Source organism: Callithrix jacchus, chromosome 16, assembly GCF_049354715.1.
Source record: "Callithrix jacchus isolate 240 chromosome 16, calJac240_pri, whole genome shotgun sequence".
In the NCBI taxonomy this organism is placed as follows: domain Eukaryota; kingdom Metazoa; phylum Chordata; class Mammalia; order Primates; family Cebidae; genus Callithrix; species Callithrix jacchus.
In genome coordinates this window covers 32,548,472-32,572,145 of record NC_133517.1, presented here as the reverse complement: position 1 = coordinate 32,572,145, position 23,674 = coordinate 32,548,472, and the positions used below count along the sequence as shown (strand labels likewise).

Sequence of the window (23,674 nt, the reverse complement as noted above, 5' to 3'; positions counted from 1 at the left end):
CAGCCTGGTCTCGAATTCCTGACCTCAAATAATCTGCCCACCTTAGCCTCCCAAAGTGCTGGGATTATAGGTGTGAGCTACTACACCTAGCCTGCAAGATTTTCTTATAAGTACAAGAGAACAACTAAGTATGTGCAACTAAGAACACTAAGAAAGATCTAGAGATCTCAAATGAACCTGGAGTCAGTGTGTCGTGCTGCTATGTAGTCTTATAAGGAAACTGCATTGCAAGTAATAAGATTATGACATACATCGTGGAACTTTACATGGTCAAATGGCCAGCAAGATAAACACATGAGTAATAGAAGGCTCTGTTCTGAAAGCATGAGCCTTACAATTCCATTACAGTTTGGTATAATCCTCAAGAAAGAAAAGTGCTAAACTATTAAATAAATTCCATTAAGAACTGCTGAAGAAAATTACAACTACTGGTTTCCTATTTTGTGTATGTGACATGATGGGAAAAAACCTGCAGTTCAATATGATAATCATATATTAAGACAAGGAAACCAGAAAAGCTAAAGGAATCTTATAAATTAGGTAATGTATGTAAAATCATTTTAAGAGTTTTAAAGGATTTACAAACATGAGCTACTGTTACCAGGTAAACAAATTCAAGGGATATCACAGCTATATAATAGGATCTATTGACCACACACTTACTTATTATTTTATGGAAATAAAGATTTATAGTAAAAATAGTTGCACTTGTACAGTATTTCTCTCTTTTTTTTTTGAGACAGTTTCACTCTTGTTACCCAGGCTGGAGTGCAATGGTGTGATCTCGGCTCACCACAATGTCCGCCTCCTGGGTTCAGGCAATTCTCCTGCCTCAGCCTCCCGAGTAGCTGGGATTACAGGCACATGCCACCATGCCCAGCTAATTTTTTGTATTTTTAGTAGAGGCAGGATTTCACCATGTTGACCAGGATGGTCTCAATCTCTTGACCTCATGATCCACCCACCTCGGCCTCCCAAAGTGCTGTGATTAGAGGCGTGAGCCACCGCGCCCGGCCAGTATTTCTCATTTTTAAAAAAAGTTATACATATACAAGGAGTAAATTCAAATACTGTAATAGTATAAACTGTGCAAAGTATTCTTGATACATAGGTCCTCAATTCTTATCTTCAAAGGCAAACTTTCTGGTTTTTAATATATTCATGTTTTATGAATTTTATGTCAATATATCTGTTCACTTTTTTTTTTTGAGATGGAGTCTCCCTCTGTTGCCAAGGCTGGAGTGCAGTGCCCTGATTTTGGTTCACTGCAACCTCTGCCTCCTGGGTTCAAACGATTCTCTTGCCTCAGCCTCCTCAAGTAGCTGGAACTACAGGTGCACACCACCGCACCTAGCTAAATTTTTTTGTATTTTAAGTAGAGATGAGGTTTCACCATGTTGGCCAGGCTGGTCTCCAACTCTCCACCTCAGGTGATCCGCCTGCCTAGGCCTCCCAAAGCACTGGGATTACAGGAGTGAGCCACTGCATTTTTACCTATATCTTTAAAATAAAGATAATTGAATTTCAAAAAAAAAGAAAGATTATGACATATAGGTACCACCTGTCAAAGGTCAAGCCCCAACAGACACATTTGTATTCTGTCCAGTTCAGGAGCTGCTCTCTAAAAGTGATGAGAAAACGGGTAAAGGAGGGTAATGAAGTTGATTAAAGAGTAGGAAAGTAAGATTCACAATGAAAACTTTTTAAAGTTCTGGAGTTATTACTCTAGGAAAGGTTAGTTAAGAGCAACTTAAAGTATAGGAAAGGATTACTATACAGAAAATGGTGACCTTTTCTTTCACCTTCTTTCATTCACTAAGGAAAAAACCAAGAAAGTGGGTTAATTCTACAGTACAAGCAGTTAACAGAAAACAAAGTCATGACACAGAGCCTTGGGAACCACCAGCAAGGCGGTAGCAGCAAAAGATCCTCTGATGCTTAAATTTTCTTTTAATTTGAAATAATTTTAGACTTACAGAAAAGTTATGAAACATAAAGAATTCCCTTATACAGATTCCCCAATGTTAACATTTTATTGCATTTGCTTTATCATTTTCTCTCTATATATTTTGTCTGAAGCTTTTGAGAGTAAGTTACAGACATGATTCCTCTTTACCCCTAAATATTTCAGCAGATACTTCCCCCAAAGACACTCTCCTGCCCAACCACAGTAATATTACAAAAATGGGAAATTAACACGGATATCATACTATTATTTAATCTACCAGACTTTTTAAATTTTTTTTATTTTTCTGGTTCAGAATCATGTCTCTTAAAACTCCTTTAATAGCCAAAAGTTCTTCTTCAGTCTTTGTCTTTGATGGCTTTAATGTGTCAGAGTACAAGTCAGTTATTTTATAACCTATTCTTCAAGTTGGGTCTTTGGTGCTTAAAAACAAAACACAACAAAAAACCAGAATCTCAATGCTTCGAGAGTTTTAGGTGTGGTCCTGAGCAAATACTTAAATAAGCCTTTCTCCTCAAGTTTCCTTCCAGCCACCTTACAATGATTATCTTTACTGAATTAGATTTGTAGATGGTAGTGATAGACAGTAAAACATTTTTTATTTGGAACTAATTGGTTCGAATTACATATATTCCAACCCTCCACCACCACATTTTACACTTTTAATTTAACAAAAGTAAGTTTGTTGAAGAATTAGCACCTACTCTTTAAACATTTAAGTCTTAAATCACCTGCAGACTCCCCCATTTTGACAATCTCACCTCTTCAGCAATGAACTCTGCCCTAGGCTCAGAAGACAAAGAGCTGCAAAAATGGGTGTTACTCACTAGTCATTCAACAAATATTTGTTGAGTACCTAGTATATGTCAGGCTCAGTTCCAAGCCCTGGGAATAAATTCAAGAACATAAAAAAAAAAAATACTCATATTTGAAACTCTAGTTGGAAAGATTAACCTTTTTGGGGGAGGGAGTCTCGCTTTGTCACCCAGGCTGGAGTGCAGTGGCGCCAACTCGCCATCTCAGCTTACTGCAATCTCCGCCTCCGGGGTTCAAGCGATTCTCCTGCTCCAGCCTCCTGAGTAGCTGGGATTACAGGCGGAGCCACCAAGACCGGCTTATTTTTGCAATTTTAGTAGAGACGGAGTTACCATGTTGTTCAGGCTGGTCTCGAATTCCTGACCTTGTGATTCGCTTGCGTAGGCCTCCCAAAGTGCTGGGATTACAGGCGTGGGCCACCGCACCCGACCCGGAAAGATTCACCTTTAAATTAACAACAAAAGAAAAACACAGAAACCAGGGATTAGACTTCCTTAACCCTTTTATACCGGAGGTTGCAACTTGTTTTTTTGTGTGTGTGAAATATCACACCTTGGCGATGACCTTGAGCAGTTGGATGTAAATAACTCCCGCAAGCATAGCATTTCAATAATGGAACACTAGGCATAAGTTAGGAAGAAGGCAAGTCTGTGTAAATATGGGCAACTCCAAGACTCAAGATTCTAGTTTGGATACTGCTTCGGAATCCCTGGTAAACGCGCTGATTTAATAAAGTCTTCGGTTTATCCAAACGGGATACACAAATGATTAATCCAAACTCCAAAGCCCTAGAAAGAACAGGCGAGGCCCGGCTTCCCCAGGTGTTCCAACCACTTTTTCAGCAACAGTCGCCTACTTGGCGCCGAGCCTCCGGACCGCCGTGCGCTACCTGGAACGCCCCGCGGGGGCCACGCACCGGGATCCGCGTCCCTGCGAGGCGGCACCTCCTGGGCCGGGCAGAGCTGAACACCTGGGAACCGCGCACCGAGAGCCGCGCGGGGAGGTGGCTAGCGGGAACCGGCTTCTCCAGGCGGCCTCGCCCACTGCAATGCAATCTGGGTGTTTTTTCCAGGTCCCTCCCTGCTTCGTTCCGCCCCCGGTGCCTGCCCCCGCTAAGCCGGAGGGCCTGGGAGGGTGGCTTGGAGTTAGGCGGGCTCCGAAGAGCGAGACTGCTGCAAACCAGCAGCAACCGATTTATAACTCCGCACTCTGAAGCCCAGGACGGGGAAGCACCAACCTCTGGAACTCAAGCAGCGGACGAGGGAGGTCCCGAGCGCCGTCGCAGCACTGCGAGTGTGGGACCCTGGCCTCGGCCTGCTCTCAGGGGACGCGAGCTGCTACCTGCATCGCGGGAGGCCCCGCCTCCCCCTGCACCTTCTCCTACCGGGAAAAGAGGCAGCGCGGGCCTTGGACTGCTCTCCCCACTCCCGGGAGTTTGAACCCCCACTGGGAAAGCCGGACCTCCAGTTTCCCTGACACGCGTCCTGAAAGGTTACCGGATTTGTACCAGGAGTGGGTTCTGCAAGGATAGGTGCATGGTCGCCCACTTCACATCATGAATAGGAATGGGGCTGGACACCTGGAGCCGAGTTAGTAATACTTCAGACGAATTTCTGTTCCCAAGAACAAATCGCTTTGAAATATAAAACCCGAGGAAACCGCACCTCTAGCGCTTTTCTAAAATATCAATAAACCCAAAAACATACTGCCACCGACCTGGTGGCTGGGGGCGATGGTGGGGGGGGGGCGAGCCTCTGAGCACACCAAGCTAAGGTAGAGCAGGAAGGTTGTTTGGGAGCTTGGTCAAGTCGGCACACTCCAAGTACAATGCCAAAAGCTTGTTCAGAGGGAATGGGGTCAGAGCGCGGAACCTGGGAAAAAGCCTGCTTGGCCCGATTTAAGAAAACTTTTATTAGGCATGCGGATAGATGCTTTTTATTTGGGGCCCCAGCTCTGGAGGATGTTCCAGCCTCTAACTAGCAGCCTGGAACAAACCAGACATAGCGTTTAGAGTTGCGATAAAAAGGAGCAGGCTCCGTTGTGCCTGAATTTCCCTGCGGGGGTCCCCCCAGCCGCTTTGCGCGCGGTGAGTAGCTGCGTCCTGTGGCGTGACTCGGTGGCTGGGCGTCCAGCCCTGGGCGTCCGGCTCTGCAGTGCGCTGGGTTCCTCTCCGGAAAGCGGGCAGAGCGGGTTTGGGACGAGCGCGCACCAGGGCTCCGGCCCGGAGAAGTGGAGGGCTCGCAGGACTTTTCCTGCTGTATGCACTGAAAGGTGTGTTGGCTCGGGAGCGGCTTTTCCGGGGATCTGCAGTTGCCCCTGCCACCTCCCGGCTGCGGTTGGCCGGTCCCTCCCTCCGCGGTTCGCCCTCCGCGGGCGCGGCGCCCTGGGCAGCTCCGCGCCCCGGGCCTCACCTCTGGCCTCCTTTCGCCTCCTTGCACCTGGCCTTTTCGCTTGGCGCTTCAGAACCTTCAGCTTCGTTCCCCGCAGCCGGTCTTCTCCAAGCCCCCGCATCTCTCGGTTACCTCCAGTGAGAACCCCTCCCCTCAGCGACTCGGCGCCCTTTACCTCTCCGAGCCCTTCTCCCGTCTGGCCTCGGCTACCCTCGGGGTGGCGACCGCCTTTTCCCCGCCCCTCCCTTCTCCCCCTCCTCCTCCCTCGCCCTCGCCTCTCCATTCATCCTGCTATTGTCTCCCGCCCCTTCCTCCCCCTCCCCAAGCGGCCTCCTCCCCCACCGCTGCCACGTCGTGGTTTGAAGGAGCCAATGGGCCGGCGCCGCCAGGTGTCTCTTACCTGCACCACGTGGGGGAGGGGGAAGGGGCGGGCAGGTAGAGCCACATCCCAAAACAGAAAAGCTTTCAGCCATTGCGTGCCTCCCGGGGGTGCAGCCTTGCTCCAGGCTTTTTGCATAGACGCCCGGGCAATTGAATACAAAAAGGGCTGGCCTCCTGCCCCCTCCTTCCCACCCCCCTTCCTGCCCTGGGTGTGGAGCGCCGGCCAGGTGTGGGCTTGGGTGGTTGGTTACCGCCTTTTGCACCAGCAGCAGCGAGGAGGGGGGTGGGCGCTCTTTCTTTTTCTCTTATTAGAGGGTTTAGTACAGGTTTTTTCGTTCTCACTCCCACCCCACCTATCCGCCTCCCGACCCCCCTTCTCCCCCTCCCCACCTATCGTCATGACGGCCTCTCCGGATTACTTGGTTGTGCTTTTTGGGATCACTGCTGGGGCCACCGGGGCCAAGCTAGGCTCGGATGAGAAGGAGCTGATCCTCCTGTTCTGGAAAGTCGTGGATCTGGCCAACAAGAAGGTATTTCTCCACGTTTTTTTTCTAGATGCAAGGGGTGGGGCAAGAAGTTTGTGGTAGAGGTTTGGGCGGGGAGGGGGCTGGAGGAAGATAAACAAATGCTCTTGTTTGCCCACTTGTTGAGTTTGAACCCGAGGCCTAGGGAAGCCAGAGTAAAACCAAGCTTGTTGGCTAACCGCCTTGAAGCCATTTCAGTCTTCCGCAGCCTGGCTCAGGTGGGGAGGCCAGCGCTACTGAGCCGGGTTCTTTGCCGGTCGGGGGACGCCCCGCCAAGACGAGGTGGGGTCTCGGAGGCCCGGGGTCCACTTTCAGGGCCTTTCCAACCTATCGGGTGGGGGTGGGGCGGGGGGCCGAAACGCGTCGGCCGCTGGAGCCGTTGGCGAGTGGAGAGCTTTGATTCTGCGTCCGGACCCCTAGAGAGACGCGGCGGCCCCAGCACGGGAGCGAGAGAGGAGGGAAACTGACCCCTGCTTCTCTCCCCTCGGAGGTGGGACAGTTGCACGAAGTACTAGTTAGACCGGATCAGTTGGAACTGACGGAGGACTGCAAAGAAGAAACTAAAATAGACGTCGAAAGCCTGTCCTCGGCGTCGCAGCTGGACCAAGCCCTCCGACAGGTGACAGCCCCGGGCCACGCCGCCCACCCTAGCTCGGGGCCCAACCCCACCGCACCCTAAGCCTTCTCCGGGCCCACGCGTGTTCCCGGAGCACGGTGGCAACACGCCCGGCCGCGTGGGTGGGAGTCCAGCCTGAGGGCTGGGGCGCACCGATTGGGCGGGGGTCGCTGCTTCTCTTCACCTCCCAGTCCCCGGGGTTTGGGACCGACATTCACTAGTTTTCGTGTTGCTTCCTGAGTAGTTTCTGGAGCCAGTGAGTCAGCTTCATTTTGCCAGTTGATTGACGAGCGGAGTTTGAATCCTAGCGCCCCCATCTCCAGGTTCAGACCCCAGACGCGCAGGTCGCCTGCTAGGTTTGGGTCTACGGCCTTCGAGCAGGGGGCGCTGTGGTGTAGACTCGCAGGCGGGCCCGGCGAGTGTCCAAGAAGTAGCACAGTTTAGGTTGGAACCTGAAGGTGTCTGCCTGGTTTCAGGCTTTTGAACTCCCAAAGAAAGGCTCGGTCCCATCATTCTTTCTTTAGTGGCCTTGGTCACATTGCTAGGGAGGTTTTTCAGGTCCGAAGGTGCAGGGCCGCCCGTTGGGTTACTGCGGAACTGATGGAATCCCCTTATTAGGACTGAGGTGACCTAAAAACCGGCTGTTCTAGGGTGCTGACGAGTGCCGGATCGGGTAGGGCGGGGCGCTAAACACCTGTGCACAGATGAATGCCCTGCGCTCTCACGACCTCTGCCCCTAGCGCACGAGCTTCGATTTATAGGCGAAAGCCATCCTTTCTGGGGTATATTCATCCAAGACTTTCCAGATCTGTATACCCAATACCGAATTTATTTATTAGAAGTTGGTTATCTTTCTTAAGCCTAGCACATCCAAACATATAAAAAGTAACACTAGGGAATGATGTAATCTGAAGGCAACCTACTGATGAAAAGAGACATCTGACTTAAGTCTAGAATGAATTTTTCTCGTTAAAACAGAAGGGAGAATGCATTGACAAGCTTCTCCTGGGCGCAAACTGCCGATCGGTTGGAAAGTTTCCCTACCTCGAGGAAGCTAGTCGGTTTGTGGGAAAGGAGTCTGTCTTTCCAAGGTTGCACCAGCACCGGTGTCCCCCCTCAGGGCCCTTATGGCGGTTTTCTCTGGCTATCACCAAAGGCAGCTACTTGGCAGGGTTTGTAAATCGTGCATCAGTTTCATCCCTGAGCGTCTCTTGTCCTTGCAGTTTAACCAGTCAGTGAGCAATGAACTGAATATTGGAGTAGGTACTTCCTTCTGTCTCTGTACGGATGGGCAGCTTCATATCAGGCAAATCCTGCATCCTGAGGCTTCCAAAAAGGTAAGAGTGCTGGCTTCTGGAAAAAATGGTTAGACTTTTGGGGTGACTGGAGGTTTTAAAAAAACGTTTGATTTATTCAAGTTTCTCTGTTTTTAAAAGGGTGCATATGGGAGTTATTTAATGAGTACAGAATTTCAGTTTGGGAAGATGAAAAAGCTCTGGAAATGGATGGTGGTTATGGTTGCAAAATATGTTAATGTACTTAATGTTTTACTGAACCATACTCTTAAAAATTATTAAAATGGTAAATTTGGTGTTATATAAAAATACTCTTTGGTGACTTAAAATAGTCTTGTTTGTATCCAATTTTCAAGATGCATAACACTCTCCCTTTTCCAAAGCTAATGCAGAGTGTGAATTTTCGACATTTAAAATAACTACAAATAGAGAGGAAAGAACTATTTTTAGTACGTCATAACATCCCCGTTGGTGTTGAAGATGCTATCTCCTAGAAAGGAAGGAAAAAAGACTTAAATTTAAGTTGTATTTCTAATTTTATTAAAAAGGTTACTTAAATAAGACAACTTTACATCTAGTGAAACCACAATCATAGCACACTTCACTTTGTCTGATTTTAAGTAAGTGTTCAAAACTGATTCTTGCATCAAAACAAAAGGGTCAGCTTTATCTTTTACCTTTGCTCGTTTTTCTGACATTGAGAGGGTTACAGAGTGAGAGAAATACAGTCTTGCTATAGGTAAAATGTGATGTCTCTCCCTAGGATAAATACTGAGGAGCTATCGGAAAAGGAACAGCAGCGACAACCCACCCAGTGTAGCCAATCATTGCTAATACACTTTCTCTTAACAACTTAAATTAGTTTGAGCTGTAACTTTTTAGGTGGTAGGCAGGCACTGAGCTTGAGAAGCTGGAAGTAGAATATATTTAGGTACCTGTATGAGGCAAGGCTTACAATGAAAGACGTATACTAACAAATTATGATATAGGCAAATATTTTATTTTTGCTTATAGGCACAGAGTTTATTTCGTTTAATGTATTATGATAATTTTAAAAGTTTGAAAGGAGTAACTCAAGTTCTTACATCTTCAGAAAATCACTCCTTTTATAGGAGTCCTGGTAATTATTTGATAAAAGGGGAAGAATTTTAAAAAGTAAATGGTAGACTAGTTGCTACATCCTTTTTTCCTCCCAAACTCACATGAGATGACAAGACTTAATCTTTTCCTTTTGGGTCAGAGGAAAGCAGCTGTTTTCATTATTTAGGTGGACTGCTTTGGGTGTAGGAAAACATCCAGAGAAAAATTAAGAGTTAACTAATTCTGGGTTATTTTGTTAAAATAATAAACAATAGTGTAATATTTGTCCATACAGTTAAGTTTTGCTTAGTAGCCCAGAGTAGTGGTACCAGTAGCTAAGAACAGCAGGTAACGATTTCTCCTTTGCCTTTGGGATTTGTGAGTTTGTTTTTGTTTGAAGTCTAATTTGAGTTCACAGGTGTAGCTACAATATTGGTCAAGAAGACTAATGTGGGGGACTACTATTTGGCACAAAATAAGCCTTTGCAATTAATCAGGAATTTGCTATTCTAATCTCAGTTATTACTAAAAATATGCATTATTAGAATCCAATAGTTAGAATTACCCAGTTTTACAATCTAATTCCGCATCTGTATGAAAACTGAGAGGGCTGCCAGTGCTGCCTGAAAATACCGATGTTCTAAAATGGTTGTGGCTGGAAAAAAGAGTAATATTACCAGCCAGAAAATAATAAAGTATAACAGACCAAATGTATCACAGCTTCACAATTGTGTCGAATGGAATGCATACTGGAGCACAAACATTGTAATCCACTGCCTTAAGAGGAATTTTATTTCATGAGACTTTTTACATAGGATCTAATACAGAAACAGGACCAGCTTTTAAAAATAAAGCCACTCTTACATTAAATTTTCTTCCAATGTAAAATGTGCTTATATTCAATTTTCAGGTTCCTAATTATGAGAGAAATGTTGAACCAAATTCACCTAGTTAACAGTATCTACCTTGTCCTTCCTCAGAATGTACTATTACCTGAATGCTTCTATTCCTTTTTTGATCTTCGAAAAGAATTCAAGAAGTGTTGCCCTGGTTCACCTGATATTGACAAACTGAACGTTGCAGCAATGACAGAGTGTATCCTTTAAATCATTACCCAAGAATCATTTGAAAAGATAGCTCCAAGAAAATGGTAATTCAAAAAACTCAAACGTTTTAAACTTTGTCAGCATATGGATAAAACTGGCTTGTCCAAAATTTGTCTACTCTGCTGAGAAACTAATAACACAATTATAGATATCTTCGAAAGTAGTTAATCAAATGGTTGGATGGATTTGGAGATAGTTGTGTTGTGTGTGTGTGTGTGTGTGTGTGTGTGTGTGGTGATCACATGTAAAATAGGATTCAGTTTCAGATTATGGAGTGGGTGTATGTGTTTGTGTGTGTTCGTGTGTGTGTGTGTGTGTGTGCGCTGGAGAAAAAGCATGTAGACTTTCTTTAGTGCAGATTCTAAGACCACTTTTTCTTGGTTACTGTGGTTTTAGGGTTTATTTTGGCTTCTTTGGAATGAAGTCAAATAATTTTTTAAATTAGTGGGTATATCCCCTTTTCAAACTATTTACTGGTCCCCACTTTTAGCCTTCCCTGAGTTTTTCAAATACATACAAGATTATGCTGATTATAAAAAAACATCTTTGGAGATGATAAAATGGGGTCTGGATTGTCCCCCATATTCTTTAGTTCCCAAAATAATATATTTGATGCATGATATATTATGAAAGTAATTTTATAATTACAAATATATAATCATGAATGACCCATCATCTTAACATCCACACACTTAACACATCTTTAAAGTGCTAACTAATAAGCAGGCAGATGCTAACATATCAGATATAAAATTGAGTAATTGTCACCTGGGGTGGCTTCCCAAAAGCCACTGTGAGAGTCATCACGAAGTTAAAACTAAGTTACTTTCAGCAACTTGTGGTTGCAGATGCTTATTCTCAAACTTTCTCATTCGTTTTCAGGAACTAAAGCCTGGTTTTTGTGCTACTTCAGAATTTCTTTTCCCGATTGAAGTTTGCTGTATATTTTTCATAACTTCTTGTAGACTGGTCAAATCCATTTTTATTTGCCTCCTTCCTGGAGTCATTTAGCTGGAATTTTGGCTTAGCATCACCAGTAGTGTTGGGAAGAGGGTGGAATAAGCTCATTGTGACAGGATTCTTACCAGAATTTTGTTAATAATGTTGGTACAATGGAAAAATTCTCACTGGTAGTTCTCTTGGTTTGAATGTTAGACAGCTCAAGCTTCCATAACAAATACCATAGACTGGGGAGCTTAAACAACAGAAATTTACTTTTTTACAGTTCTGGAGGCTGAGATGTCCAGGATCTGGGTATCAGCATGGTCAGGTTCTGGTGACCACACTTCCTGGCTTGCAGGTAGCCACCTTTTCTGGGGGGATAGCAAAAGGAATTATCTTTTTACAAGATCACTGCCCTATCTGATTAGAGCCCTCCACCCTTTGACCTCATTTAAACTTAACTCCTAAAGACCCTCTGTCCAGATAGTTACATTGGGGGTTGGGCTTCAACATAGGACTTTGGGGAAGGTGGAAGACACAATTTAGTTTTTAAGTATATATTGAACTCTTTGATCAGATAATTGGTTCTCTACAAAATAGAGAACCAGAATACCTAGAGAAAAATTAGAAGACAGTGGAGGAAAAAATCTAATAAGCTATCTTAATTTAGAAAAAGATAACTTTGGCTGGATGTGGTAGCTTCTGTCTGTAATACCAGGACTTTGGGAGCCTAAGGAAGGAGGGTGGCTTGAGATCAGGAATGCTGACACCAGCCTGGGCATTATTGCAAGAACCCATCTCTACAAAAAGTAAAATGAAAATATTTTAAAAAGCTAAAAAGATAGCTTCTGCAGGAAAGGAAGTATATTAAGGATTGTTATGTTGGGCAATATAGGGAGACCCTATGACAACAAAAAAAATTAAAAATTAGCCAAACATGGTTGCATGAGACTGTAGTCACAGCTACTTAGGCTGAGGTGCAAGGATTGCTTGAGCCCAGGAGGTTGAGGCTGCAGTGAGTCGTGATTGTGCCACTACACTCCAGCCTGGGTACTAGCAAGACCCTGTCTCAAAAAAAGTGGATTTTATTCTTAAATGTTATAATATTTAATATACTCGTACATGTCTTTCATTTAGAAATGCTAATAAGCTTTCTTAGTAACAGTTTTTGTGTTACATTGCTGCTGTGGTCAGTTATTTTATGACTGCTATTCAGAGGAATACTTATTTCCCTGTCTAGGCTACCAGATCATTTCTGAGGCCAAAAGCAATTATGTCAAATCTGAATATCAACTTGTGCTCATATATGCAAAGTATTTCTACAACGTCTGAATTGAAGAATTGTTCTCTTCTTTCAGAGCACTAAACATTTTCCTTGCTAATATGGAAGTGATACTCAACTCAGAAATTTAGTCATTAAACATTCTTGATGGTTTTGCCAAGTGGACAGAGGGTCATTTGCTCTTGAGGGATTACCTGTTTCACTGGTAAACCAGTGAGGGAGAAAGACAGGGTTCTGTAAACACCTGGAGAAGAGCAGACAAGAGAATGTGTAGGTTGAAGTGTTTTTTGTTGTTGTTGTTGTGAAATATTTGTATCCTTGATTGATTGCTTTAAATGAGGATACAGAAACATCAGTTTGTACCCTCAGTGACGTCACAGTATTCTAAGTGTATTGGAAGCATGTTTTATTAACTTTACATCCAAGTAAATTTACATTTTCTTTTTTTTTTTTTGAGACAGAGTCTTGCTCTGTTGCCCAGGCTGGAATGCAATGGCATGGTCTCGACTTAGTACAACCCCTGCTTCCTGGGTTCAAGTGATTCTTCCTCAGCCTCTTGAGCTGGGATTACAGCACCTGCCACCATGCCCAGCTAATTTTTGTATTTTTAGAGAGACAGGTTTTACCATGTTGGCCAGGGTGGTGTCAAACTCCTGACCTCATGATCTACCCGCCTCAGCCTTGCAAAGTGCTGGGATTACAGGCGTAAGCCACTGCGCCTGGCCCAAAATTTTTAACAAAAACTTCATCTTTGACTGGGCATGGTGGCTCATACCTGCAATTCCAGCACTTTGGGAGGCTAAGGCGGGTGGATCACTTGAGGTCAGGAGTTCAAGATCAGCCTGGCCAACGTGGTGAAACCTGGTCTCTACAAAAAATACAAAAATTAGCTGGGCATGATAGCACTCATCTGTAATCCAGCTACTCGGGAGGCTGAAGCAGGAGAATAACTTGAACCCAAGAGGTAGAGGTTGCCGCGAGCCTAGATCATGCCAGGGCACTCCAGCCTAGGTGACAACGTGAGACCAAAAAAAAAAAATCATTTTTTAGAGATGGGTCTTCATATTTTGCCCAGGCTGCTCTCAAACTCCTGGCCTCAAGCGATCCTTCTGCCTTGGCCTCCCAAAGTGCAGAGATTATAGGTGTGTGCCACCATATCCTAGCCTCATTTACTTTTTAACTAGAAAACTTTTTTTTTTTTTTTTTTTTTTTGAGATTCAGTCATGCTATATTACCCAGCTTGGTCTCAGACTCCTGAGCTCAAGCAGTTCTCTTGCCTCGGCCTCCTGAGAAGTTCGGATTACAGGTGCACCTGCAGTACCTGTCATCTCAACTTTTTATTATTATTTCTTTGTTTGAGACGGGTCTCCCTCTGTTGCCCAGGCTGGGGTGCAGTGGCGCGATCTCAGCTCACTGCAACCTTTGTCTCTTGGGTTCAAGCAGTTGTCCCAGGCTTCCAAGTAGCTGGGATTACAGGTGCCCACCACCACACCCAGCTAATTCTTGTATTATTAGTAGAGATGGGGTTTTACCATGTTGGCCAGGCTGGTCTCCAACTCCTGACCTCAAGTTATCCACCCATCAGCCTCCTAAAGTGCTGGGATTACAGGTGTGAGCCATCTCACTTGGCCCCAACTTGATTTTTTAGACCAGTTTTAGCCTTAGTGCAAAATTGAGCAGAAAGTATAGAGTATTCCTGTATAACCCTTGTTACACATACACATACATACTCTCTCTCACACTCCCCTATTGTCAACATGCTGCACCCCACTGAGAAGAAAGTATAGTGTTCCTATAGAACCTTTGTTCTCTCTTCCTCTTTTTCTCGTTCCCTCCCTCCCTTCCTCTCCTTCTCTCCCCGTGCTTCCTCACTGTTGACGTGCTGTACCAGAATGGGACATTTGTTACAGCTAATGAGCCTACATTGACTTGTCATTATTACTGAAAATTCATAGTTTACGTTGCGGCTCACTTTTGGTCTTGTACATTCTATGGATTTTGACAAATTTGTAATGACATCTATCTACCATTATAGTATCAGAATACCTTGTAGTAATAGCATAGTCTAGAATTGCATTTTGGTTTGGTTTTGTTTACCTGCTACCTTAAAGTCTTTTATTTCTAATAGAATCGTTGTATTGCCTTAAGAACCCTCTGTACTTTGGCCAGTCATTCCTTTCTCTCCCTTAACCGCTGGCAACCACCAATCTTTTTACTGTCTCTCTGCTCTTGCCTTTTCCAGGAGGTCATATAATTGGAATCATGTAGTATGCAATCTTTTCAGGTTGTCTTTTTAGCCAATTTGAGATTCCATGTCTTTTTGTGGCTTTATAGTTCCTTTTTAGCACTTAATTCCATTGTTTGGATGTACAATGGTTTGTTTATTAGCCTACAGAAGTACATCTTGTTTGCTTCCAAGTTCTTGCAAATATGAACAGTGCTGTCATAAACACCATGTGCAGGTTTTCATGTGGACACAGGTTTTGATTCATATGGGTAAGTACCAAGGAGTATAATTGCTGCATCATACGGGAAGAGTGTCATTTTTTATATCTCACTGCAATTTTTGTGTTTAGGGGAGACTTTCCAGGGAACAGAGAAGGAAAGCAATGAGGCCTTGCATTTAAAAATATATATATGTGGAACTTGAATAATATGTAGTATTTCCAGGCATTTGTGGAATATGAAAGAAAATTACAGTGTGCACGGTGGCTCATGCCTATAATGCCAGCACTTTGGGAGGCCGAGGCGGGTGGATCACGAGGTCAAGAGATTGAGACCATCCTGGTCAATAAAGTGAAACCCCGTCTCTACTAAAAATACAAAAATTAGCTGGGCATGGTAGTGCACGCCTGTAGTCCCAGCTACTCAGGAGGCTGAGGCAGGAGAATTGCCTGAACCCAGGAGGCGGAGGTTGCAGTGAGCCGAGATCATGCTATTGCACTCCAGTCTGGGTAACGAGCGAAACTCCGTCTCAAAAAAAAAAAAAGAAGGGAAAAGAAAAGAAAATTACAGTGTGATTACTTTTTTTTTTCTTTTTGAGACAAAGTCTCACTTTCACTCAGGCTGGAGTGCATTGGTGCTATCATGCTATCATTGGCTCACTGTAACCTCAAACTCCTGGGCCCTGGGCTCAGGTAATTGGGACTACAGGCATGCACTACCATGCCGGGCCAATGCTGTCAATTTCTAATGGAAGAGGAGACTAAAACCCAAGTTGTAGAGTCACAAATCTGGGCTGACTGCCACACAGCAACTTTGCTTTGCTGGGCTTTACTTATGTCTGCCAAGCCCAACTTTAATCTTGAGTACTCCATAATGAAAGCTTTGTGAGTGAGGTGCTATATAAGTGAAAAGGTTTAGGAATTTTTTTTTTTTTTTTTAGACAGTCTTACTCTGTTGCCCAGGCTGGAGTGCAGTGACACATCTCAGCTCGCTGCAACTTCCACCTCCCGGATTCAAGTGATTTTCCTGCCTCAGCCTCCCTTTTTTTTTAGACAGTCTTACTCTGTTGCCCAGGCTGGAGTGCAGTGACACATCTCAGCTCGCTGCAACTTCCACCTCCCGGATTCAAGTGATTTTCCTGCCTCAGCCTCCCAAGGAGCTGGGACTATAGGAGCCCTCCACCTCATCTGGCTAATTTTGTGTTTTTAGTAGAGATGGGATTTTAGCATATTGGCCAGGTTAGTCTTGAACTCCTGATTTCAGGTGATCCACCTACCTCAGCTTCCCAAAGTGCTGGGTTTACAAGCGTGAGCCACCATACCCAGCCAGGAATTTACTGAGTGTAGTTCTGGTTCTTATTTTTGGCACTTCTTTCCCTCTTTTGTCTCTGTATTTCTTCTAAAACACTTTTTGTTGTTTTTATCGAGACAGCGTCTCGCTCTGTCTCACTCAGGCTGGAGTACAGTGGCACGATCTCAGCTCACTGCAACCTCTGCCTCCTGGATTCAAGCAATTCTCCTGTCTCAGTCTCCTAAGTAGCTAAGATTACAGGCTTGTGCCACCATGCCCAGCTAAGTTTTGTATTTTTAGTAGAGATGGGGTTTTCACCATGTTGGCCAGACTGGTCTCAAACTCCTGACCTCAGGTGATCTGCCCTCTTTGGCCTCCTAAAGTGTTGGGATTACGTGAGCCACCGCGCCCGGCCCTAAAACACATTTCTGATGTTGGTGTTAGGTCTTTGAATTATTCCAGTTGCATTGTTGTCTGCTTTTGAATTCGGTGATGCTAGCTGCAAAGACCTCATCTAGCAGGTAAACCGTGGTTTGCATTTTGTAAGCTTTTTACTTAAGTGAGGGTGGTGAGGGTATGATAGGGATTGGGGCTTCTGTGATTTTTTTTTTTTTTTTTAAAGAAATTATCTTAGATCCCTTAGGGAAATTAATACTAGTTGTCTCCTGCTGAAAGGACATTTGTGTAAATGGGTTCTTTTATCCATTTTTTTAAAAACTCATTTTTCCCCTCTAATGTTGGATGGAATTACTTCCTCCTGATTTCTTAACCGCTTTTTGTTAGCTGTTTGTCGTGAACTTACTTATTCTCACTAATCAAGACTTCTAATATTGTATTTACTTCCTTTTGCCAAGCATTTAGTAAGATCTTATTTTTCTGAAAGTACAGTAAGGAGGACAGGTGAAAGAAACTATCAATTGACTGCTTACTGCATATGCCATGAACAGCTCAGTGGGGCACTTTCATCGCCATTTTATCACTAGGGAAACTGAGATTTAGAGGCTTTGTCTTTAAGTTAAATGCTCTAGCATCCAACAATACAGAAGATTAAAAAAAAAAATTTTTTTTTTGAGACAGTCTCACTCTGTTCTCACTGGAGTGCAGTGGCATGATCTTGACTCACTGCAACCTCCGCCTCCTGAGTTCAAGCGATTCTCCTGGCTCAGCCTCTTGAGTAGCTGAGACTACAGGCACGTGCCACCACACCCAGGTAATTTTTGTGTTTTTAATAGAGATAGAGTGTCACCATATTGGCCAGGGTGGTCTCAAACTCCTGACCTCGTGATCTGCCCACCTCAGCCTCCCAAAGTGCTGGGATTTCAGACATGAGCCACCGCGCCTGGCCAGAAGATGAAATATTTTAGGATGTATATGATTATTTGAGGCATATACATATTTGAGACAAATAGGTTGTCTCCCTTTTAAATTAATATCCTGTGTTTCCTCGGCACATACCAAACCATCCAGCAGTAGAGTTAATTTTGGAAAATATGTATTCCATGATAGGGTATTGCGTTTGTATGTGCTGTTTGACGTGATTATGATTGCCATTTCACTAGGGCAGATTTCCATTATCGGGGAAAAAAAAAATCACTAAACTGCTCATGCCTGCCCATTCAAAGGTTCTTAGGGTATGTATGTTTCATAAGTTCTTGGGGGATGTAAAGGATTTGTGTGCATGTGCACGTATATGGGCTCTATTATTAGTTTGTGACATTAGCCTATTTTTCCTATAGGTTACAATTGGGGATAATAATATAGTGGTTAAGAACATAAGCACTGGAGGCAATTTATTTCACTCTTCAGCCTCAGTTTCCCTATCTTAAAATGGGTAAGACTATTGTATAAGAAATAATGAGATAGTGTGTGCTGCCACTTAGCTGGTGGCTGGCCTGCCCCACACTCTGCAATGCTGACTGATTGTGTAGACCCCCACCAGGTTGTTGGGTGTCTCAGAACAGGTAAAACAGCTGCCAAGGGACTTTGAAAAGCACTTATTGATTCAAAACCTTATATAAACTATTTTACACATACAGTTTTTTTTTTTAACCTTACATGAAGCTAGATAAAGACCTTTCAAAGCATCAGCCACTTGTTAGTACAGGTAAACTTGAAGGTTAGGAGTTTATTCTAACAGTGAAACGAGCTGGGCCTTTATGATTGTACAGACCTCCACTGCCCTGCTGTAAAGGTGAAGGGAAACTGACTCCTCCTTGCTGCTTTTCTGCACATTGAAGGGATTTTAATGCATAAATTTCATCAAGTATACAGTTAAGCCAAGCTAGTAGTTGACTTTGTTAGCTGGAAGGGGAAGGAATTATCTCTGGTATCACATTGGAGTGTCATGAGCCAAATCAGCAAGGACACTGGCCTGTCATCTGCAGTGACTGAAGTGACTAGAAATACTATTCCTTGCCAGCTCTCAGACTGATATTAATTATATGTGGTTTGTTTTAATTATAAAATACTTTGGCCTAGCACAGTGGCTTACACCTGTAATCCAGCACTTTGGGATGCCAACGTGGGTAGATCACCTGAGGTCAGGAGTTAGAGACCAGCCTGGCCAACATGGCAAAACCCTGTCTCTACTAAAAATACAAGTATTAGCTGGGTATGGTGGCGGGTACCTGTAATCCCAGCTACTCAGGAGAATCCCTTGAACCTGGGCAGAGGAGGTTGCAGTGAACTATGATCACACCACTCCACTGCACTTGAGCATAGGTGACAGGGCAAGACTCTGCCTCAAAAAAATAAAATAACATATTTTACTTTTAAAATATGAGTTTGGAAATTCCAACGTAAACCTTTCGTTTTAAAAATCTTCAAGACTTGTTATCAAGGAGTCTCCTTTTCCTAATTTGTTTATCACATATAAATGTCTTTTTCTAATGTAAAGTTTTTCATCTCCTTTGTTGAATGAGATCCTACCTATATCTTATTTCTTCTAGGGTATAATTGACTTGCTAGGTTTGTTGGAAATCCTTCTGCATGACTCTTCAGTACAATAACATCTCCAAGAAGTAATATTTGTTAGATAGTGATTTTACTTTTTACCCTCCAAGAGTAAGAGTCTGGGTGCATTGGCTCATGCCTGTAATCCCAACACTTTGAGAAGCTAAGGCAAGAGGATCCAAGACCAGCCTAGGCAATGTAGGGAGACCTTGTCTCTACAAAAAATAAATCTAAAACTTAGCTACATATGGAAGCACATTCCTGTGGTCCCAGCTACTTGGGAGGCTGAAATGGGAGGATCACTTACGCCTAGGATGTCAAGGCTTAGTTAATCACACCACTGCATTTTCAAGCCTGAAGATCCTGCCTCAAAAGAATAAACCATGAATTAAGGTTTAAAACTAAGCCTGTATTCAACCTGAGAAAGCTGGTTGGGAGAAGACAAAACTGGGGTTTTAGGTATGTGTCTATCTGTGTCTTGAGGTTTTTTTTGTTTTGTTTTTGACATAGAGTCTCGCCCTGTTACCCATGCTGGGGTACAGTGAGTGGCGTGATCTCAGCTCATTGCAACCACTGCCTCCTTGGTTCAGAGGATTCTAATGCCTCAGCCTCCCAGGTAGCTGGGATGACAAGATGTGCATTGCCATGCCCAGCTAATTTTTGTGGGGTTTTTTTCTTTCTTTCTTTCTTTCTTTCTTTCTTTCTTTCTTTCTTTCTTTCTTTCTTTCTTTCTTTCTTTCTTTTTTTAAAGTAGAGACAAGGTTTCACCATGTTGACCAGGCTAGTCTTAACTCCTGGCATCAAGTTATCAGCCTGCCTTGGCCTCCCGAAGTACTGGGATTACAGGTGTGAGCCATCACACCTGGCTGCTCTTTTTTTTTTTTTTTTTTTTTTTTAATTTTATGTTATTCACTCCTCTCAGGTCATACCTAGGTTTTAGACTCTTTCCCCCCAGCATTTTTAATGCTGGTGTTAAATAGTTTTGGTTGTCTCAGCTTCTCGTTATATTTTCTTATGGTAACATTTTTTGTTTCTTTCAAAGCTCACTTTAAAATATATCAAATTATATGTAGAACTTGCATTTCAAATTATGCAACCAGACCGGGCACGCTGGCTCAGGCCTATAATCCCAGAATTTTGTGAGGCTGAGGTGGGCAGGTCACTTGAGCCCAGGAGTTTGAGACCAGCCTGGCCATCATGGCAAAACCCTATCTCTACAAAAAATACCAAAATTAGCCAGGCATGGTGGCATGCATCTGTAATTCCAGCTTCTAAGGAAGTTGAGGTAGGAAAATCATTTAAACCTAGGGAGCGAAGGTTGCAGTGAGCGGAGATCACACCACTGCACTCCAGCGTGGATGACAGAGTGAGACCCTGTCTCAAAAAAATAAATAAAACTGTGCAACCAGCTGGGTTTGGTGGCACACTCTTGTAATCCCAGCTACTCCAGAGGCTGAAGCAGGAGGTTAGCTTGAACCCCAGGAGTTCTGGCCTGTAGTGCAGTATGCCTGTCTGCTATCCACAGTAACTTCATCATCAATATGACGACCTCTGAGAGTAGAATGGAGGGCTGCCTAAGGTGGGGTGAACTGTCCCAGAAACAGAGCAGGTTAAAACTCATGCACTCATCAATAGTGGGATTGCGCCTATGAATAGACTCTGCTCTCCAGCCTAGGCAGCATAGCAGGACTCCAGTCTCAAAAAAGCAACATTTTAAGGGTAACATCTGTTTCTATCACATGGATATAGAAAATTCAGTTCTTAGATGGAAGACTAATCAACTTTTCTCTTTTCTCTTGCTGTGTTTCATCAGTTATTCGTTTGTTCGCTAGCATAGGTGTTATATGTCTGACAACATGAAGTTGTGTCATACAATACGTAAAAGTAAACAGGAATGGAAGTAACAAATGTCTTGTGGGGGTCTATGGCAGGGAAAAATTACTTTCAGATGAAACTTTGAATTGGAGTAATTATAAAATATTAAACTTGTCAGAGTGAATATATACCTTATTAAAAACTTAGTTTAAAAAGATATTATTTGGGGTCCAAAGTGGCTCCCGCCGGAGGTCATGGCGCTCGCGAAGGCGAGGTCATCAGTTCAAGGCTAACCTGAGCAACCTCATAAAGCTCAAACTGATTGGCAAAAAAGATACTATTTACAAGTAAAAATTGGGTGTTCCAAAACCAGATGTGTCCATTTTTAGGTAGCTGGGAAAGATAATCTTTTTAAAGTAGATAAGCTGCTATTGATAAACTTAATAACATTTCTCTCTGAATACTGTCTTCAGCTAATGTAAGTGTGGGTTAAATCCTCAAGCCTGTCTCACCAGCGGTGGTCATAAGGAAAGTGTCCCTCCTGTTGCTATATAGACCAAGTCTCTCTAGACTCCTCTAAGTTGCGTATAAAGTAGTACTTTCTCAATTGGCGCCTGAAATGATGAGTTGTTTTCCCACTGCCTCTGCCTCTGCCTGTACCCTTCCTCATTTCCTTGAGGCATTTCTCATTTGTAAAGCTGGCTGAGCCTGTTTGTACTCTTGCGGCAGAATGAGTAAGTTGCATAAGGAGCCATAAATCAGGAGGCACAGACTCGTCTTTCCTTCCCTCAAGATCAGACTGTGGAGCAAGTTAATTCAATATATACTTACACATTGACAGGGGAAATAGTGGGTACTAAAACTTTTTCCTGATTCTTCTATTACTCCTTTTCAATGGTGCTAAGGATTATAGATTGAAGAAACTGGCCTATTGCGGTGCAGGGTGGGTGGGTAGGGGTGTGTGTGTGTGTGTCTCTGTCTGTCTCTCTGTCTCTGTCTCTGTAGATGGTTTGGGCATGCAGGAGGTTGGGTGACTTTTACAAGTTGTTAACAGCTTAGCGCTGCTGATCCTGGTGTGTGACGGCTCAAAGGGAGACATGTTGGGACATGTTATGTGGCACCAAGGTAGCCAAATGTCAAGAACATATTAGTTAAAAAGTAGAGTTTATTAAAATGATTCTTCAGATGCAAATCTATTTTTAACCAGGCAGGAATACTTTACATTTTTACTTTTGATCTCTGTCCTCTTCAGTTGACTTTTATCTGTGAATTTTAAAGCTTCTCACAAAGTATTGCTCAATAGTTAAATCAGAGCTGTCATGTAATCCCACCTCTATTACCTATCAGCCAGGTGACTGGGTGAGCTACTGAACATCACTAAATGTCAGTGTTTTTTTTTTTTTTTTTGAGATGGAGTCTTGCTCTGTCACCCAGGCTGGAGTGCAGTGGACACAGTCTCGGGTCACTGCAACCTCTGCCTCCCAGGTCCAAGTGATTCTTGTGCCTCAGCCTCCTGAGTAGCTGGGATTACAGGTGCCCGCCACCACATTCGGCTAATTTTTGTATTCTTAGTAGAAACGAGGTTTCACCATGTTGACTAGGCTGATCTGGAACTCTGGAACTCCTGACCTCCAAGTGATCCACCTCTCTCGGCCTCCCAAAGTGGTAGGATTACAGGCCTGAGCCACCATGCCCAGCCTCACTAAATCCTAGTTTCTACCACTGTTTGGTTTTGCTATAATCTATCTGGCAGGGTTACTAAGAGAATTGGAAGAAATAAGGAGTGATTGGCACAAAATGGTGTCTAATAAATGCCACCATTAAAGTCAGTAGATTCTGGGAAGCTATAGAGATGGTGATAGATGGAAAGAGATCAGAGGAGATAGGGGCCTACACCTGAGAAAGGTTAAGACCGTCAAGAAGATAGTGTAACATAGGAATAGTATCTAATGAATTCTTAAATTGATGGTTGTGACCTAGAACAGTTGTAGTTGGTCACTCATGGCCTGTGTTGGTTAGGGGGTTAAGATGAGAGTGCTTTTCTTATGGGATGGTACCTGAACAATGTTGAAAAGGCTAGGTAATCCTGCCATTAATAGATGACAGGAATGCATAATTTGAATGGAATGTACTTTTATACTCCTATTCTTTCAAATTTAAATTTTTCCTATCTTCTGAGATTGATTGCAGACATTCCTGTGGCATCCTTTGTACTTGGCCATCTTTTTGCAATCCATCCTTCTGTAATAGGTCAGAGGTTAATAACCTTTTGCTATAAAGGGCTAGAAAGTCAGCATTAGGTTTTGTGGGCCACATTAGGGCTCTCCTTGTTTGAGTGTGCTTCACTTTATTGTGCTGCACAGTTGTTGTATTTTGTCTTTTTTTACTTTTATTTTTGAAATGGGATCTTGCTCTGTCACCCAGGCCGTAGTGCAGTGGTGTGCTCCTCAACCTCCCAGGCTCAAGCAGTCCTCCCTCCTCAGCCTCCTGGGTAGCTGCAATGACAGTCTAGATTTTTATTTTGTAGAGATGGGGACTCGCTATGTTTCTTAGGCTGGTCTAAAACTCCTGGGTTCAAGTTATCCTTTCACCTTGGCCTCCCAAAGTGCTGGGATTACAGGCATCAGCCACCATGTCTGGCCAGTTTTGTTTTGTTTAAAAAAAAAAAGAAAGATCTGTAGTAACTCCACATTCAGCAAGTCTGTTGACACCATTTTTCCAACAGCATGTGCGCACTTCTTGTCGCTGTGTCACATTTCAAACTTTTTCATTAT

The 23,674-nt window shown here is 43.6% G+C and overlaps 2 protein-coding genes across 9 annotated transcripts in view; one reads left to right on the top strand and one right to left on the bottom strand.

Annotated features, from left to right (window-relative positions):
- Positions 1-1,363: 1,363 nt before the first annotated feature.
- Positions 1,364-5,471, bottom strand: LOC128929829 (uncharacterized). 3 transcript variants are annotated; one of them, XR_013527897.1, is made up of 3 exons: positions 5,194-5,370; positions 3,115-3,226; positions 1,364-1,500 (listed from the first exon to the last, which is right to left on the bottom strand). XR_013527897.1 is itself a non-coding variant. In XM_078352675.1 (2 exons), the coding sequence occupies exons 1-2, from the start codon at positions 5,453-5,455 to the stop codon at positions 4,790-4,792; spliced, it is 519 nt and encodes a 172-aa protein (XP_078208801.1). In that variant the 5' UTR covers positions 5,456-5,471; the 3' UTR covers positions 4,675-4,789. The 3 variants fall into 3 exon arrangements, 1 of the variants encoding a protein (XP_078208801.1); XR_013527898.1 differs by lacking the exon at positions 5,194-5,370 and adding an exon at positions 3,335-3,470; XM_078352675.1 differs by lacking the exons at positions 1,364-1,500; positions 3,115-3,226 and adding an exon at positions 4,675-5,046 and having other exon boundaries at positions 5,194-5,471.
- Positions 5,472-5,639: 168 nt separating this feature from the next.
- The window catches only part of ESRP1 (epithelial splicing regulatory protein 1), a 63,601-nt gene continuing 45,566 nt past the window's right edge, over positions 5,640-23,674 (top strand). For all 6 annotated transcript variants that reach the window (XM_035276706.3, XM_078352673.1, XM_035276705.3 and 3 more), the window contains exons 1-4: positions 5,640-6,083; positions 6,568-6,696; positions 7,917-8,030; positions 10,049-10,163. In XM_035276706.3, the coding sequence (XP_035132597.3) occupies positions 5,952-6,083; positions 6,568-6,696; positions 7,917-8,030; positions 10,049-10,163 (490 nt within the window). In that variant the 5' untranslated portion in view covers positions 5,640-5,951. The remainder of the gene's footprint in view (positions 6,084-6,567; positions 6,697-7,916; positions 8,031-10,048; positions 10,164-23,674) is intronic.

Excerpts from the sequence above, each read along its gene's own strand:
- LOC128929829 (XM_078352675.1), bottom strand. The coding sequence starts at position 5,455 with ATGGAGAGGCGAGGGCGAGGGAGGAGGAGGGGGAGAAGGGAGGGGCGG. Across the intron at positions 5,047-5,193 it reads GAGGCGAAAGGAGGCCAGAG|TGCATACAGCAGGAAAAGTC; the intron begins GTGAGGCCCGGG and ends CACACCTTTCAG.